Below are 15,737 nucleotides of genomic sequence, written 5' to 3' on the forward strand. Positions count from 1 at the left end.
GGGGGGCCAGACCGGAGACTCGGCCCCGGTGTCGCCTCCAGCCACCTCTGCTTCCTGCAGGGCCTCACGAGGTCCAGGGACTGCGGCCTGGGCACTCGGGAACGCACAGGCAGGGCACCTGCTTTGGGGAGGGCCTTTGCTGGGGAGAACGCTGTCGGGCCACTTACGAGTTTTTCTCCGACAGCAAGGTCGGGGTCCTGCCCTGCCCGCCCCTGCCCCCTTTGCCCCAATGCCCTCGCGCCTTCTTGGGCCAAACTGCACTCTCAGGACCTCCACAGGGACAACACTGGCCCTGGGGGTGGGACAGAAGCTGGCTCTTGGTGGGGAGGGGGATTCTGCTCTTCGTAAGCCCAGATATACACGCAGGACACCAGCAGAGACACAGTGTATCACAGTAGTAAAAATTCATGAGGGGGAGGGGCGATCAGGAAAAAAATCTATAATAATAAATAAAATGTAAAACAGTAAGTATAAATAAAACAAAGATGATAACATAGACAATCAGATATAAGGCTTTAAGGTGAGAAACACCAGCCCAGCCCAGCCCATTCCCACCATCCTCCAGGAATCAGCCCGGTCCCCCTCCTGCAGGAAGCCTTCCAGGGTCCCAGCCTCGGCTCAGGCCTGCTGTGCCCCCTGGGACCTGGGCTTCGGCCCTCGGTAGAGCCCAGCACACTGCCCGGCAAGAGCCAGCCTCTGGAAGGACTCCGAGTCACGTGGAAGTGACTCTGAGGACCACAAGTGAGGGGAACCATATCCATCAGCACATTCTGCTGCGGCTCCCCTGAGCTTGTCCTGCCGTGGGAGCTGGCCTCTCACCCGTCCAAGCATCCGGCCGCCGTGCTCGCGTTCAGCGAGTCCCCGAGGAAGTGACGCCACCGGGGGAGCAGTTCCCCGCCCTGTGCGGCACGCTGCCCAGCCAGGGAGGCGAGCTGGCAGCAGGGAGCCTCACCTCGGTAGAGCAGGGCCGTGTGCCGGCTCAGCGACCACAGGGCATACAGGGCGCTGAGTCGCTGCAGCACGGCACGCAGTGGCGACGGCACTCCGGGCTGGTGTGTGTACTGATGGAACCGCTGCACCACCGTGAGCTCCATGAAGGCCAGCGCCAAGGGGCGGCAGTGGAACACCTGCGACAAGGATAGCGCCGGCCGTGAGGTGGCGGGAGTTGCACCGCTGCTCAGACTTGTGTGGGTGGGGGAGGGGGGAGGACTCTCTGGAGACACGGACCCGGCCCGCAAGCCAGTGCACATCCTGAGAGGGCAAAGACACATGGTAGGACCTCGTGGGGGGGTGGGGCGGCCCAGGAAACGTCTTTCTAGAACACAGTGGAAAAGGCCTGTCACAGGCAAAGCCCGGGTTGGTGCAGCCTCGGGCACCGATGCACTCCAAGGTCTCAGGACACCTGTGGCTGCCCTCAGCTCAGCTCCCATCGAGAACGCAGGGAAACACGGGCATCAAGAGCACAGGGCCCGGGTACGGGCCCAGGAATGCTGCTATGGCTACAGCGTGTGGCACCCACCAGGACGAGGCCCCTGGGGTCTATCACCTGCTCCCCCCAGTCCTGAAAGAACACTCAGGAGCTCAGAAAGTGCTTAACCAGCTCCTCCCTGCTCAGCTGTCAGTGGTTCAGGGCTGAATGTCCCCACAGAATGCATGGGGCACCCAAAGACGGACTTGGCAGCCCCACTGCCCCCAAAAGCTGCAGCACAGGACAGTGGGCTGGGGCCGTGCTCGGGGCGACCTTGTTTCTGCCAGGCTGACCCTCAGCCTGAAGGGACTCTCCCTCGTAGGACCCCCTTCCTTCCTGGGGGGCTCTCTGCCAGCTATGGGTTTCCCCATGTGGGGTGTGTCTTCTGGTTTTGTTCACAGGGTCTCTCACTATCCAGAAATGCTGAATCCGCAGTCAAATCTGACTATCTTTCTCGGATTCTGGGTTCCCTGTCTTACTCTAGAAGGCTTGTCCCCCCCTGAGGGCACATCAACAGCCTCCGAGGTTTTCTTCGCATGCTATGGGAAGGGACTGTGTCCTCTAGTCCAGCCCAGAGCCACGAGAGCTTTCGGCTGTCAGAAGTGTTCCTCGCTCCAAAGTGCTCCCTGATCCACGGCAGGTCTGGGACACAAACTTGCTCTGGGCCATTGCCTTCCCATCAACGCCTCACTGCGGCCTTCCTGCCCCGGGCACTGGTGCTCTGGACAGCTGCACCGTGGCTGTGCCTGAGGGTGTCGGCATCTCCACAGCTCTCCCCAGGGATGCTCATCTCAGCTGGACCCAGAACCCAGGCCCCTCCTGCCCTCCTCTGCCGTGGGCTCACTGCAATGCCAATCTTTCACCAAGTTCTCTAATGAAGATCGGAGGCGAGTCACTTCTCAATGACTGAGTGACATTTGGGGCATTGTGAGGTCACAAGCACCGAAGCCCGCACAGACCGGGCTGGAAGGGGGTGCTGAGGGGACCTCCCGGCAGTTCTGAGGGGTCCAGCCGTCATTAGGAGCCCCTCTGTGCCCTCCATGTCTCCAGGGTCTTCATTTATAACTTGGGGGCATCTCGATTTCCGTCTTAGAACCGCGGTTTGACCTGCAGCGGGAGGAACAGCAGAGCTAACGGGCATCCGTTGGTTTCGGAATGGTCAACCTGCTACGCCCAGTCAAGGTGGGCGCAGAAGGCAGCCCCCTGCAGAAGGGCCACCATGGTTTTGGTCACCATGGCCCTACGCTAAAGGTTTTACTGACTGTGGCCATACGCTGAATTCACTTTTTTTCTTTGAGTCGGGGTCTCGCTCTGTCACCCAGGCTGGAGTGTCACGCCATGATCACAGCTCACCGCAGCCTTGACCTCCAGGGCTCAGGTGATCCTCCCGCCTCAGCCTCCCAAGTAGATGGGACTATAGGTGTGTGCCACCACGCTCCATTAAGTTTTTAATGTTCTGTAGAGACGAGGTCTCACTATGTTGCCAGGCTGGTCCCGAACTCCTGGGCTCAAGCGATCTTCTCACCTTGGCCTCCCAAAGTGCTGGAATTACAGGTGTGAGCCACTGTGCCCTGTCCTGAATTCATTTCTTGTAAGCCACAGCTTCAAGGTTTCTCTGAGCTTGGCAGGAGCCTGTGAGGTCCAGAGTGCAGCCCTCTTCCCCTCCCTCCCTCTCTCCTTCCTTCCTTCCTTCTCTCCTCATCCCAGGCCAGGCTCCACAAGTTCCACGGGTTCCTAAAGACAGTGGCCAAGGGGACGCAGGCTGTGGGGTCCAGGCCTCCATGGAGACAGGCAGACACGGAGCTGGGTCCGGGGGGCTTCTCTGAGACTGACCCGGAACCTCACGACTGATGCCAGGGAGAAGGGGGGGCACCTGTCTCAGCGTCCCCACACTTTCCTTATCACGGGCTCCTGACACGACACCCGCCCTGCAGACATGTGGGACTGAACTGGACTCAAAAGCAACTAGACAGGCAGCACGAGGAAGCATCTGGTGGCGGCAGAGTCCCGGAACATGAGAGATGGCACCGTCCGAGGGCGAGAACCCAAGCGCCTTCCAAGGCCCATCAGGAGGCACCTTGGCCCTCAGCGAAGGCGATAACGACCTGAGAAAAACCAGCACAGGGTGCTGGCCCTGCCAGCCCGTGAGTCAGGAGGGGGCTCTCTGCATCCCCCGGCGGTGACTGGCCCCACGGCGCCTCCACAGCTGTCACAACTTGACGTTCCCCGCTCTGGCCCACGGGTCAGAGACCATCAGACACGGCACGTCACACCCACGGCTCGTCCCAGCTCAGCACGGCAGGAGCCGCCTCCCGTGTGATGGAGGAGCAGAGCCAGCTGCAGAGGACCAGCGGGCTGCCCACAGGCCCGGGAGCCCGAGGGCCGGGTGGCCGCCACCAGCACACTCAGCTTCCGGGGACACCACAGCAGAGGAAGGAAGGGCAAATAGCACAAAAGGCGGTTTCAACAACACACATATACCTGGCAGCTGTTCCTTGCTTCAAAGTCACTGCCTCCTGATTGTCTCTCTTGATTTAATTTCTGAGAACTCTCTCGGAGCAGGTAGCAAACCAGCCACTTGTACGCTGCCAGGGGGACTTCAAAACGAGAAACAGAAGAAAAAGAGTCACGACAGAGCATCTGACACCCGTCACAGTCACCCAGGACAGCTGGCCTGCAAGCCGCCTGCAAATGTCATGTCCTCTTCAAGACCAGTGCATAGGCGAGACAGTGTTCAGGCAGGGGTGGACATGGGTGACGGATGTCCTGGCTCGGCCACAAGGCTGCCTGAGACCCACATTATTCCAGCAACCACGGAGCCCCCCTGGAGCCAGCACCTCACACAGGATGAGCAACACGGTTCTGCTCACGTGGCCGGCTCAGTCCGCCTCAGTGTCTGCTGGCCTCAGGGCAATGCCCAGAGATGGTGGCAAGCAGTAAGAGGAGCGTGCCTCTGTCCACCTCTCCCGGTCCGACCCTCAGACCTGCAGGGGAACTGGGGAGTTGCGTGTTGGCACCGGGTCTCCCGAGGCCTCACCCCACACACGGATCTCCCCACAAGGCAGGGAGAGGCACTGCAGATGGGGATGGCTGCGGCAGGGGCGGCAGGACAGCTGGGGCCCCCTTCCTGCTCCCGTCCCCCAGGCCATGGTGTCCACATCTGGTGGTCCCCCCGACCCACATTACAACTTAGCTAGATCTGACTTCCTATAGCGCCTCGCACAGGCCCGGCGCCATTCCAAGATCCTGGCAGCTGTGCTGTTACCACTGGGCGCCAGGAGGCCCCGGGCATGCAAGGCTGAGGCCACACTCTCACACTTGCTCCTGGGCACAGAGCTGTCTGACAGCTGCTTGTGGCTCAGAGCACCCAGGGAGGAGAAGAGGGACCAGTCACATTGGGTCTGGGCCCAAAGGGTGGGTTAAGGGGGTCGCGGGATTTCTTCTGCCACAGGACCCAGTCCCCAGTCCCTGGGAAGAAAATACCCAACGTCTGTGGGTTTCTACCACTGCATACCCGATTGTTGCTCGGCTGTTACATCTGCTCATCCTTACAGCTCAACTGAGAAGCCCACCAGGAACCGAACAAAACCATTTCTCAGGCTCAGAGACGGCAAGCAACTTGCCCAACTTCACACAGCTGCCAGGAGGGAGAGCAGGGGTGGAAACGCAGGCTTCTCTGACTCCCTTGCTGGGGTGAAGTCAGAGGCTTCCGCTACACGGGTGCTCACAGGGTACAGAGCGAGACGCCCCTCCCAGGCCTGCCAGGGCCGGGCGATGGGTGATGGGCCCCTCAGGAGCTGTCCACCCCTGACCCCGGAAGCAAGGAATGTGACCCTATCCAGGAGGAGGGTCTTTCCAGATGCGGTTAAGGTATCCAGGCGAGTTCACCCCGGACGAGGGTAAGCCCTAAATCCAATGGCAAGTGTCCTTACAAGAGGCAGAGCAGGAAGCTGCGTGATGGAGACAGAGGCTGGAGTGACGCATCACAGCCAAGGACGCCCAGAGTTGCCAGGGGCTGGAGGAGGCAGGATGCGCCCTCCCCTTGCGGGCTGGGGGCATGGGCCTACCAACGCTTGGATTGGAGACTTCTGCCTCTGAGCTACGAGAGTAACTGTCTACTTTGTCACTGCGGGTGCCCAGTGATCTTCCTTGAGCCCTACACGCTGCCCTTCTGGACGTGACCTAAAAATCCATGTTGGCTTTAGAGCCCACAGAGGTGAGAGGCCCGAGACACAACTGCCCTTCGAGTCTCCAGGACTCTGAGCGTCCCGAGTTCCGTCCGACAGATGGACGTCACGGACAGCAGTGAGAGGCAGACGCGGCAGAGTTGTGTTTTCCGCGGTTTGTTTACATGGCAACCAAACCAAGGAGACGGCCCAGGCCAGAGACGGCAGCGTGAATTCCTTCTGACCACAGCAGAGGCCCCTGGGTCCCACGATGCATCGGCCACGACTGGATGTCGCTCCAGCCCGTCCAGGTCGTTTCCAAACACTGCCTGTGCAGTGGCGCCTCCCGCCTTGTCTGGGTTTCCCCACAATTTCCCGAGTTCGCCCACGGAGCTGGGTACCCACAACCAGCTCTGATCCTGCCTTGTGCCCAAGAGGAGCCACACGCCGGATGAGCAAGCTGTGTTCGCGTGATGTCGTTCTTCGGAAACTCCACTTCCACTCCTTAAATTTCCACACACACACACACAAAACACACATCACGCTGTTCTGCTGTGTTCGTGTGGAGCGAGCAGAGCCCCCAGCAAGCACGTGGAAGCCGCACAAGCGGCGACGGAAGGTGGGCATCCCAGGTCATTTGCAGGGCTCGTGTCAAAGTCAACAATTACCGGTGACACAAACGGGGCGGGACCGCTGGCAGCATCTGGCTGTGAATTCTGCTGGGAACAGGCTGCAGACAGCCCAAGAGCAGACTCGCCGTCTCACCAGCCTCCGTCCTCAAGCCTTTCCTGGGATCCTGGGCCGCAAGGGGTCCTTCGACGCGCCCCACAGCGGGACCCGGGCTCTCTGGCACCCCCGCTGGCCGGAATCGTGCCCTCTCAGCCCCGAGTTCCCTGTTCCTGGCTCTGGTCCCTCCTTGGTGCTGCGCTGCCTGCCCCCAGCCACCCGCGCTGGTCCCCCTCCAGCCACTCCAGGATGCCATTCCTGCTCCTCGTTCCAGGGCCTCTGACAGCACGACCAGACACGTCAAGCCCGAAACCTGGTGCCACCAGTGCCCTCCCCTCCAGTCCCAGGTTGGAAGGCAGCGGGGGACTTCCCTCTGACACAGCCTTCACGTCATGGGCCACTCGAGACCGTCCCGTCGCCCTCTGGACCGACTCCCCCACCGCCATGGCCGGCCCTCCCATGCTGGCTGCCTCTGCCCGGATCTGTGTCCTCACCCACATCCCTCAGCCCAGCCCCCCACAACCAGGGTGCTCCCGGCATGGGCTCTGAGACCCACCCCAGACAGTAAGCCTTGGACAGCGACCCCAACTCCTCCCCAATGGCTGGCGGCGACCCAGGTGTACCACACGGATGCCCCAAGACCCACCACGAGGCCGCTTCTCTGGGGAACACCGCTTGGTCCACACACTCAGACCTCAGGGCTTCTCGCATGCACAAGGGAGTGCTCAGGACGGCACCTCCACCACACAGTGGGCCCCACCAAGGCCATGGCACAGGCCAGGCCCTACCAGGTGATGCAAGCCCAGCTCAAGGTCACCCCACCAGGGGCCGGTGCTGACCCCAGAACCCGAGCTCCCGCCTCAGGGGACACCGTGCCACAACCCCACTGCCCATACCATGTTACGCCTGGGCCTGCACCCCATGACATCACGGCCCACACCCTATGACCTCACTGCTCACCCCACTTGACCTCATGCCTACGCCTGACCCCGTGTGACCTCACGCCCACATCATATAACCTCGCTGCCCCATAAATATACACAGCTGTCCAAAGAGTAAACACTGAGGTTCCTTAATCTCCATCCACACGAGCCAGCTACAGGAAAGGTGCTGGCTGGCATCACGAGGCGACAGTGCAAGCCCTCAGATGCACACGGCTCAGCAGACACGTCTGTGCAAGGTCAGAGGCGCTCAGCAGAAAGCCAGGCCTGCCCCAAACAAGACTTCAATCCCTGAAGGGTCAGAATCACAAGACAAATCTCTCGACCTTCCCAGCAGGCGAGCACCCTCCTGAGCAGGCTGGCACCCCTCCCGCCTGCAGAGCCTGAGGGTCGTGAGTCCGAGGACCCGGGTGACACAGCATAACCGAGACCAGAGCCTGGTGACCGGATGTCCTCGAGAAGAGCGCTGGGCACCACGCGCTCCTCTCTGTGCCTGGAGGATCATGTCAGTGTCCGCCAAGCTACTTGCACCCCGTGGATTTCACTTGTATTTTCACTCCAGAAAGTGTTTTCACTGTGTTGGATCTCGTGAACACGAGGGCAGTCAGAGGGAAACACATGACACTATGCTGGTGGGTGTCCCAAGGCTGGGGCGCAAAGGCTCGCCTCGCTGTCACAGCTCCAGTGGAGGCGGGAGGCGGCAGAGCTGCGGGACACGGAGAAGCTGGCGGCATTCTGACTCCATAAGCAGTGACGGCTCCAGGAAGAAATGTCCGGCTGGGCTGCAGTTCTTGCAATGATTAGGTCATTCTCCAGTTCTTTGTGTCAGGCACTCGGGAAGATCCGAAGTGATTTGCAAACCTCAGAACTTGACCTTCAAGCGTGTTCCACATCCTAGGAGCGCTTTAGAAAGGCGAGGGAGTGACTGTCAGAGAAGTCGTAACCTCGTGTGGTGACCAGCGAGGAATAAAGCAGTGACTTGCTGACACACTCTCCAGATGCTGAGGGTGCAGGTGGAGAACAGATGGTAGAGGTTCCCCACAGGACCTGCCGTTGCTCAGCTGCTGCATGTGTTCTTGTGCTCTACCAGTGAACGAGAAAGCAGACTGCAGGACTGGACAGGGCGGGACGTGTGCTCGGCACCAGGGGCAGTGGCTGCTATCACATCGATGTCACTCCTGACAGCCTGGACAGGCTCTCCACGCACCTGTCCTCCATGTATGGGAAGCCAGCAGCTCCTTCACCCTGAGGATCTGGGCCTCCCAGACTCTCCAGGAATGCCCATGTCCTGGTCTCCTGAACACAAAGCCAAGAGCCTCTACCTTCTCCTGTCTAACGCCAACACCATGACACACTGTGTGTTTAAATAACCATCTGCAGTTACTGAGCACTTATCTGGTCTAAGTATTGTATACACACTAGCTCACTCATCTGCATAAGAACCTCATGAAGTAGGTACTAAGAACGTCCCCACGCTATAGAGGAGGATACCGAGGTGGCCGGTCCCATGGCTCACTGAAGGTCCCACAGCTGGTGGGCAGAGGGCCAGGCTCACACTCAGGTGGCCTGGCTCAGGTGCCACTGGCCTGCTGGGACACAGCCTGGGGACCCGTCTCCAGCCCTTCTCTTCAAGATAAACAGGTGTTTTGGTGGCAGCGTGAAGAAAGCTCACTAAATACCAGTGAATGAATGAGGTTGTGAGGACATCAAGTGGTGCCTCTGCCGTGGCTTAAAGTCGCTCTTTTGAACATGGGACTTGACGAAGCAGAGGCATGTGGGAGGCACTGCCTGCTGGTGACAGGCAGCGTGGAGGTGGGGGTGGCACAGAGGTGAGGCGGCGCTAACCCTGATCTTTCTGTCAAATCTCAGCCTGGCCACTTGTTAGGAAGCTTCCGTGAGCCGTAACAGAAGACCCGGAGCTCTGCAGTCCCGTAGGCTCGGGCCTGAATCCTGACCCTGCCTCAGCCCCTAGACAAGCTGTGGAACCAAGGGAGCCCTTTGTAGGGTCCTGCAGGATGCTGGGAGCTCAGCTGGGGGCACCTCCACGGGGAGGGGACTTCACTGGCTAAGGAGTTACAGTAGCCCGCTCACCTGTCCCAGCCGACTCTCACCTCCATTCCCACAGGGCAGCCACAGCAGTCATTTTCCCAGAACATTTTAAAAGTAGGAATCACCAAAACAAATGACACAGACCCAAATCAGCGGAGGTGTCCTCCTGAGCCACCGAGTGCCTTCTCGTGGTGTGGGAACAAAACACAAGCTCCGCTGGAGCCCTGGCGGGAGCCCTGCTATCTATTCCTCCTAAGATGTCTTCCCGCAGCTGATGCCATGGCTGGCCTGTCTTCAACTCAAAGGCCACATCCTCAGAGAGGCTGCCCCAGGCAGCCACGGCCCTGCAAGGTCACCACCAGCCGTGCTCCCTACCACCAGCCAGGGCCACCTCTCTGCAGAGTCCCTGCCCCGCATGACTGAGGCCCTACGATGCAGTCATGTGACCCCCATCTCCTGTCTGGACTGTAAGGCCCCATGAGGGTGGGCGTGGGGCTGCACCCAGGCCCAGAACTGCTGCGTGAGCACCTAACGTTTATTTGCAGGCGACAAGCGAACAACACCGGAGCAGCTATTCCCCACCGAGAGAATCAGGCGTCAAGATAAAAGTAGTTTGCAGTGAGACATGCGCAGTGCCACTCCCTTATTCCCACTGCCCTGGGCAGACCCCACGGGCTGGGGTGGCACTGGCAGGTGGCTCACTGGACACCTACAGGAGGGTCCCTGAGGCCAGCTCGAGCTGGGCCCAGGAGGTAGGCCCCAGACGGTCAGACTTAAGGGGGATGAGCAAGGGGACAAGAGCGGGGCTTGCAACAGCCGGTCCTCCAGGAGCCCAGAGCAGGAAGCACGGAGGCACGGGAGGGCGCGAGAGGGGCTGGAGCCCCAGCCGGGGAATGGAGGCAGAGCGGCAGTGAGGGTGTGCGAGGGTCACCGAGGGCGGGGACCAGGACCTAGAGGCCTTGCATGCTCTTTCTCCCACGGCAGGGGAAGGGAGGCGTGGGCTGCAGAGCGGGCACCCTCATTCATCTCTGAGCCTGTGCCCACGCAGTGCCGGGCACAGAATAAGCCAAGGGAGCAGGGGCGAGGAACTCTCACAGCCACTGCCCTGTGGGGCCCACCAAGGCCCCTCCCACAGCATGCTTCCTGGCAGGAATTACAGAAAGGCCGCCCCTGTAGACTGAGGCTCATGTGTGCTCACCTGCAGAATCCAAGCAGTCGGCAACGCTGGAGACCTCAAACCTCTGGCCAAGGATGTCGGGATAGGCTTCGAGAAAGTCCACCGTCTTCAGAGGGCTCTGGAAGCAAGCTCCATCTAGGATGCACATTCCAGTGACTTTGGTGGAAGACAGTGACCCCCAACCACAGGGAACCCCAAAACTACAGGGGACCCCCAACCACAGGGACTCTGCAAGGGTGGCCTCCCAAGGCACAGGGAACCCCGGGCCATGGAGTGTGTCTAGAAGGCATGGCCAGCCCAGGAGCTGGAGCCTCTCTGAATGACCCTGCTCCCACCCAGCCCTAGCCTGTCACTGCATATAACATTTTCCTCCTTACCAGGACAGCACAATCAGTGAGGCCAGGAGAACTCAGCCCCACAGCTGAGTCCCAGCCCCCAAGGCACGCCGCCAAAGCCTCACCCCGGACCTGGTGTGCCAGGAGGCCCAGCAGATAGTTGCTGGTCTGCTGCAGCAGGACGTTGTTGTCCCCTTCGTAAGTGCAGTTGGGATCGTTGTCATCTCTGAGGTCACCCAGCCGATTCGCTGCCATGAACCATATCACCATCATTTGGGAAACGGCCCGCCCCGTCTGAACACGCATGAAGCGCTAAGCACACCTTGACCGGAGACGGAGCCCTGACAACCCTGCTTCCCGTCCCGACCCAACTCCCTCTCACCGTGTCACCAAGCCTTGCAGGGCATCTGGCAGGCCCTCCCTGCATGAGGCCCTCCGACAGCTGACTCCCTCGGGGGCTGCCCTATTCCCTCCACTGCTGGATGAGTCCCTTTTTTTACACAAGAAATCTCAACTGTCTGAAGACAACTCACATTTCTCCTGCCCATGAAATAGCCCAACTCGTTTTATAAGGCATGCCTTCCAGACCCTTTCCCTCCTCTGATGAAAAATGCTCTCTCCGGATGTGAGGCTGCGATGGGAGGGGCCCAGCAGAAAAAGGTAGGGGCTCACACTTCCCACACCGTAGGAAACTAGCACCACGTTTTATTCAGACAGAAAATTCCTGTATTTTGAATCAGGGTCTCTGTCACCCAGGCTGGAGTGCAGTGGCATAAGCAAAACTCGCCGCAGCCTCCACCTCCTGGGCTCAGGTGAATCTTCTGTCTCAGCCTCCCCAGTAGCTGGGACACAGACTGCGATTCATGGAGCCGGAGTGTGAGCAGATGTCCTGCTGCAGCCATGTTGCTGGGAGGCTTGTGACCGCCTAGAACGCCTGACCACTTCCCCAACTGGCTGCCAAACCATGCCACTCTTCCCCCACCACGTCACAGTTCAGGCCCTGGGCAGGAAGAGCTGGGAGAGGCCTTGGAGGAAAAACGTGCAACTGACATAACAAACCTAGATCAAGGCCTCGACACTTCCTGTTGGCTGAGGTCTCACTGGCCTCAGCCTGACGTTGGTGTACGTCATGAATCTCGACTCAGTCACTTCTGTCTGCAGCACTGCAAGACTCGATGTTCCCATTGCACTCAAAACCAGAACAAAGCTGAACTATCGACAGCACCACGATGAGTTACATAACAACAAATGAAAACTACCAAGAGCACCGCACAGAGGACAAGACACGTTCACAAGGAACTAGTGTACAGCCATGGTCACCAGGGCAGTAAGTGACAGAGAAGGGGCATGGCGGGAGCAGAGGGGCCGCACGCTGCCCCCCATGCTGTAGCAGGCACAGGCTGGAACCGCAGCGGGACAGGTGGTCACTGAGAGTATGAGCGTAATTATCTGTGGATGGTCCCTGAGCCATTCAGCGCTAGCAGGAGCCCCACTGTGCTTCTGCAGGGCCACAGAGCTTCTGCCCATCCTGTGGTTGTGCGTGGAGCATGTGCGTGGTCTTCTTTGAGTGACTAATTTTATCCATTTAAGATTAGCACACAGGCAGTTTTGCAGAAAGGCTGCAAATGACAATGATGATAACTTCTAGTTATAAAGATAACAGCAGATGAAAGTCACTGGGCATATTCTACATGCCAGGCACTGCCTCACACTTTATATGTGTTAACCCACCTAATCCTGGCAAGGGCCTAAGATGTGGTGTGCTTTAAACAAAAAATGAGACGCCCCATTTTTTGTTTAAAGAAACTGAGACACAGCAAGCTGAAACAACCACCACAGTCACAAGGCTGGTGAGGCAGAGCTGGGGGGTTGGAGCCCAGGTTAGCTGGTCATCCACTCTCTCAACCACACACCAGTTGCCTAAATGATAGCCAGTGCCAATCAAACTTTTTTTTCTTCGTTTAAGAATGTCCCCAACGTGGGTAACACAGCGAGACCTATCTTTACCAAAAAATTATTAGCCGGGTATGGTGGCACACACCTTCAATCTCAGTTACTGGAGAGACTGAGACAGAAGGATTGCCTGATCCTAGGAGGTCGAGGCTGTGGTGAGCTGTGACTGTGCCACTGTACCCCAGCCTGGGTGACAGAGTGAGACTCCAACTGAAAAAAAAAAAAATGCCGTCTGAATAAAACTCGGTGCTAGTTTACCACCAAGTCGTTAACCAAAAAGTGACAATTCGAATAAATGGAGAGCCTGCTCTCTGCTCTGGGCTTCATGGGCTCCTGCATACTTCGTCATGATCCCCAAATTTTGACCAAGAAGCTTCGAGTGTCAGAAAGCAGCAGCATCTGTCTAGGGCAGGGGCGAGCAAACTTCTCTCCTGTCATGGGACAGAGACTAAATAATCGGGGCTTTGTGAGCCATTTGGTCTCTGCCGCTGCTGCGATGACTTAGCTCTGCCATTGCAGTGCAACAACAGCACAGAAAACGGACAGATCAGTAAGTGTGACTGTGTTCCAATAAAACTTTATTTACAGACAGGTGGCAGGCTGGACTGGGCATCCAGCCAGTTTGCTGACCCCTGGTCTAGAGTCAAGTGGCAGGGCTGAGGACAGGAAACCAGCGCACACATCTCCAGAACCTACTGGCCAGATAGCCGTGTCCTCCACATGCCTCCCGGCACTCCTGAATTCCTTGCTGGGCCATCCATGAGGCCAGGGGCTTGCCGGCCGACGCCAGGGCATGGATCTCACGTCCGAGCTCTGCCTTTGGGTGAGGGAATCCAACAAGAACAGGTGAAAAGGCACCTCCGACACCAAAGTCAGGGGTGAGTTTCAGCCCGAGTAGGAGAGGGTTGCATCCCCCAAGTCTAATCCAAGACACCCTGACAACTGCAGACAAGGAAGCCCAATTTTAACGAAGAATGGATACCCCCCATGACACTCACACAATTTCACTGCAATGACAACAGACCACAGCTCTGCCAGCAAATACCTCTCAAGGACATGGCGTAGGTCCCAGAAGCAAACTGCAGAATATGCATGACGGCCTGGTTTACACAAAGCTCACAAGGGTAAAATGAGCACGTTGGAGGCTACAATCATTGGTGGTGTGTCTGAAGACAGGCCAGGGAGTAGGACCCGGTCCTGGAGGTGGTGCTTCCTCCCAGGAGAGGGAGGAGCCGGCACTGGCCAGATCTCTGAGGCTGAGGTGAACTGACAGTCTGCGCGACATGAGTGCCCACATGGCATTCTCCCTTGTGGCCAACACATGCTTTTTCAAGATTCTTTTGTTGGGAGGCTGAAGCAGGAGGATCACTCAAGCCCAGAAGTTCAAGGCTGCAGGGAGCTATAATTGTCACTGTACTCCAGACTGGCGGACAGAGACCTTATCTCAAAAAAAAAAAAAAAAAAAAGTCCTTTGCTTCTACTTGGTATCTAATAATCAAAACAACTAGAGAAAGAGACATACACTTGCTAAATAAGATGATCCGTTTTACTGGTGTTTTCAGTGTCAGATAAGGGGCTATGTTAGATTCTGCTGTGCCTGGGTGAAATGTCAAGTGCCAGAAAGAGGCATGTCCACACTTTATTAAGAGGAAAACAATGCACATGTCAGCTGGCAGAAGTGGCCATGACTCACGATCAAGGAAGAGCCTGCTTGGCCTCTCTGCTTCTCAGACACGCTCCCTCCTCAGGCCTCTTGGCCTGTGGCTGGCCCTGCAAGGAGCCCTGGGCCACTCCTCCGCCACCCTTGCCTCTTGGCGCCTCAGTGACAACCAGGAGCATTTCGAGATATGTCCGTGTGAAGCAGGTTTCTTCTGATGCCGTCCAGCCCGAAGGGCAGCACTTCCGCCCTGCTTTCCGACGCACTCCTCTTTCTCCATTCACACCTTGACCCAGCTCCAGGGGCAGCAGGAGGGGCCGTGGAAAACCCACTCCTGACCATCCGCAAAGAAGTCAGCCTGGGATTCTCCTTCTGCAGCAGCTAGTCTCAGCGGATGTGCATGCTCTGTTCTGGCACAAATCCTTGCCTGTCAACTCAGATCCAGTCAGCGAGACTCAGACCTTCGTGTGGTTGTTTATGAAGGGCTCAGAACCATGAAATCTACTGAAGGGTGGGTGGTGTGGATTCTGCAAAACCATCATGTGCTCAAAAACGGAACAACAGCTGAACTCACAGGCCAGATTGGGAGCTGTGTCAGCACATCCCTGAGAAACGGAGCGTGGACATGTGTCCACACGGCCCAACACGGGGAGACCGGAGGAGACGTTGTGGGTTCTGTCCCCACAGGCCGGCGTACTGACTGTGTTTGAAATAAAGGCTGAACCGGGCTGTTCAGCCCCCGTGAGACTCAAACAACCCTGCTGCCGAGAAATATGACACCACCTCACCTGCCTGGCACCTCGCTGGAGCTCTATCAGGTCCAGGAAGAGCGACTTGGAGAAGTAGTCCAAGGCGTAGGCAGCCGCCAGGTAGGGAAGCAAGCGCCATTGCTGAAACAAACAGATGCCTGTGTGAACACGGCACAGGCTCTCACGAAGGGCGGCACCTTGGGGACAGTGAAGGCCAGAGCAGGGACAGGGTGTCAGAGCCCTCGTGCCCTGTGAGCTCAAAGGTCTCCATACGTCTTCTGGGCACGTGAGGAAACCTTCACCCTGACTTAGCCAGCCTGGCCATCCCACCCTGGGCAGATGACCTCAGATGCAACACCCTGGAGGCCTCCACTCACAGCTGCCCCATCAAAGTCGCTAAGGAACAGCGCGCCGGCCTACCGGTGAACTAAGAAGGCCAACCTGCTGGGAGTTGACAGCCTGAGCCTCGTGAGCCCAGAAGGGCGCAACAATCACCTGACACAGAGGAGGAAACTG

At 58.1% G+C, this 15,737-nt stretch overlaps 1 protein-coding gene across 1 annotated transcript in view; it reads right to left on the bottom strand.

Moving 5' to 3' along the window:
• The window catches only part of ACOX3 (acyl-CoA oxidase 3, pristanoyl), a 40,605-nt gene that overhangs the window by 3,947 nt on the left and 20,921 nt on the right, over positions 1 to 15,737 (bottom strand). The window contains exons 9-14 of the mRNA XM_008067942.1: positions 15,261 to 15,362; positions 13,512 to 13,632; positions 10,988 to 11,110; positions 10,549 to 10,662; positions 3,950 to 4,065; positions 953 to 1,127 (exon numbers count right to left, since the gene is read on the bottom strand). Of these exons, the coding sequence (XP_008066133.1) occupies positions 953 to 1,127; positions 3,950 to 4,065; positions 10,549 to 10,662; positions 10,988 to 11,110; positions 13,512 to 13,632; positions 15,261 to 15,362 (751 nt within the window). The remainder of the gene's footprint in view (positions 1 to 952; positions 1,128 to 3,949; positions 4,066 to 10,548; positions 10,663 to 10,987; positions 11,111 to 13,511; positions 13,633 to 15,260; positions 15,363 to 15,737) is intronic.

Source organism: Carlito syrichta, unplaced genomic scaffold, assembly GCF_000164805.1.
Source record: "Carlito syrichta isolate Samal-C Ts95f unplaced genomic scaffold, Tarsius_syrichta-2.0.1 Scaffold107946, whole genome shotgun sequence".
In the NCBI taxonomy this organism is placed as follows: domain Eukaryota; kingdom Metazoa; phylum Chordata; class Mammalia; order Primates; family Tarsiidae; genus Carlito; species Carlito syrichta.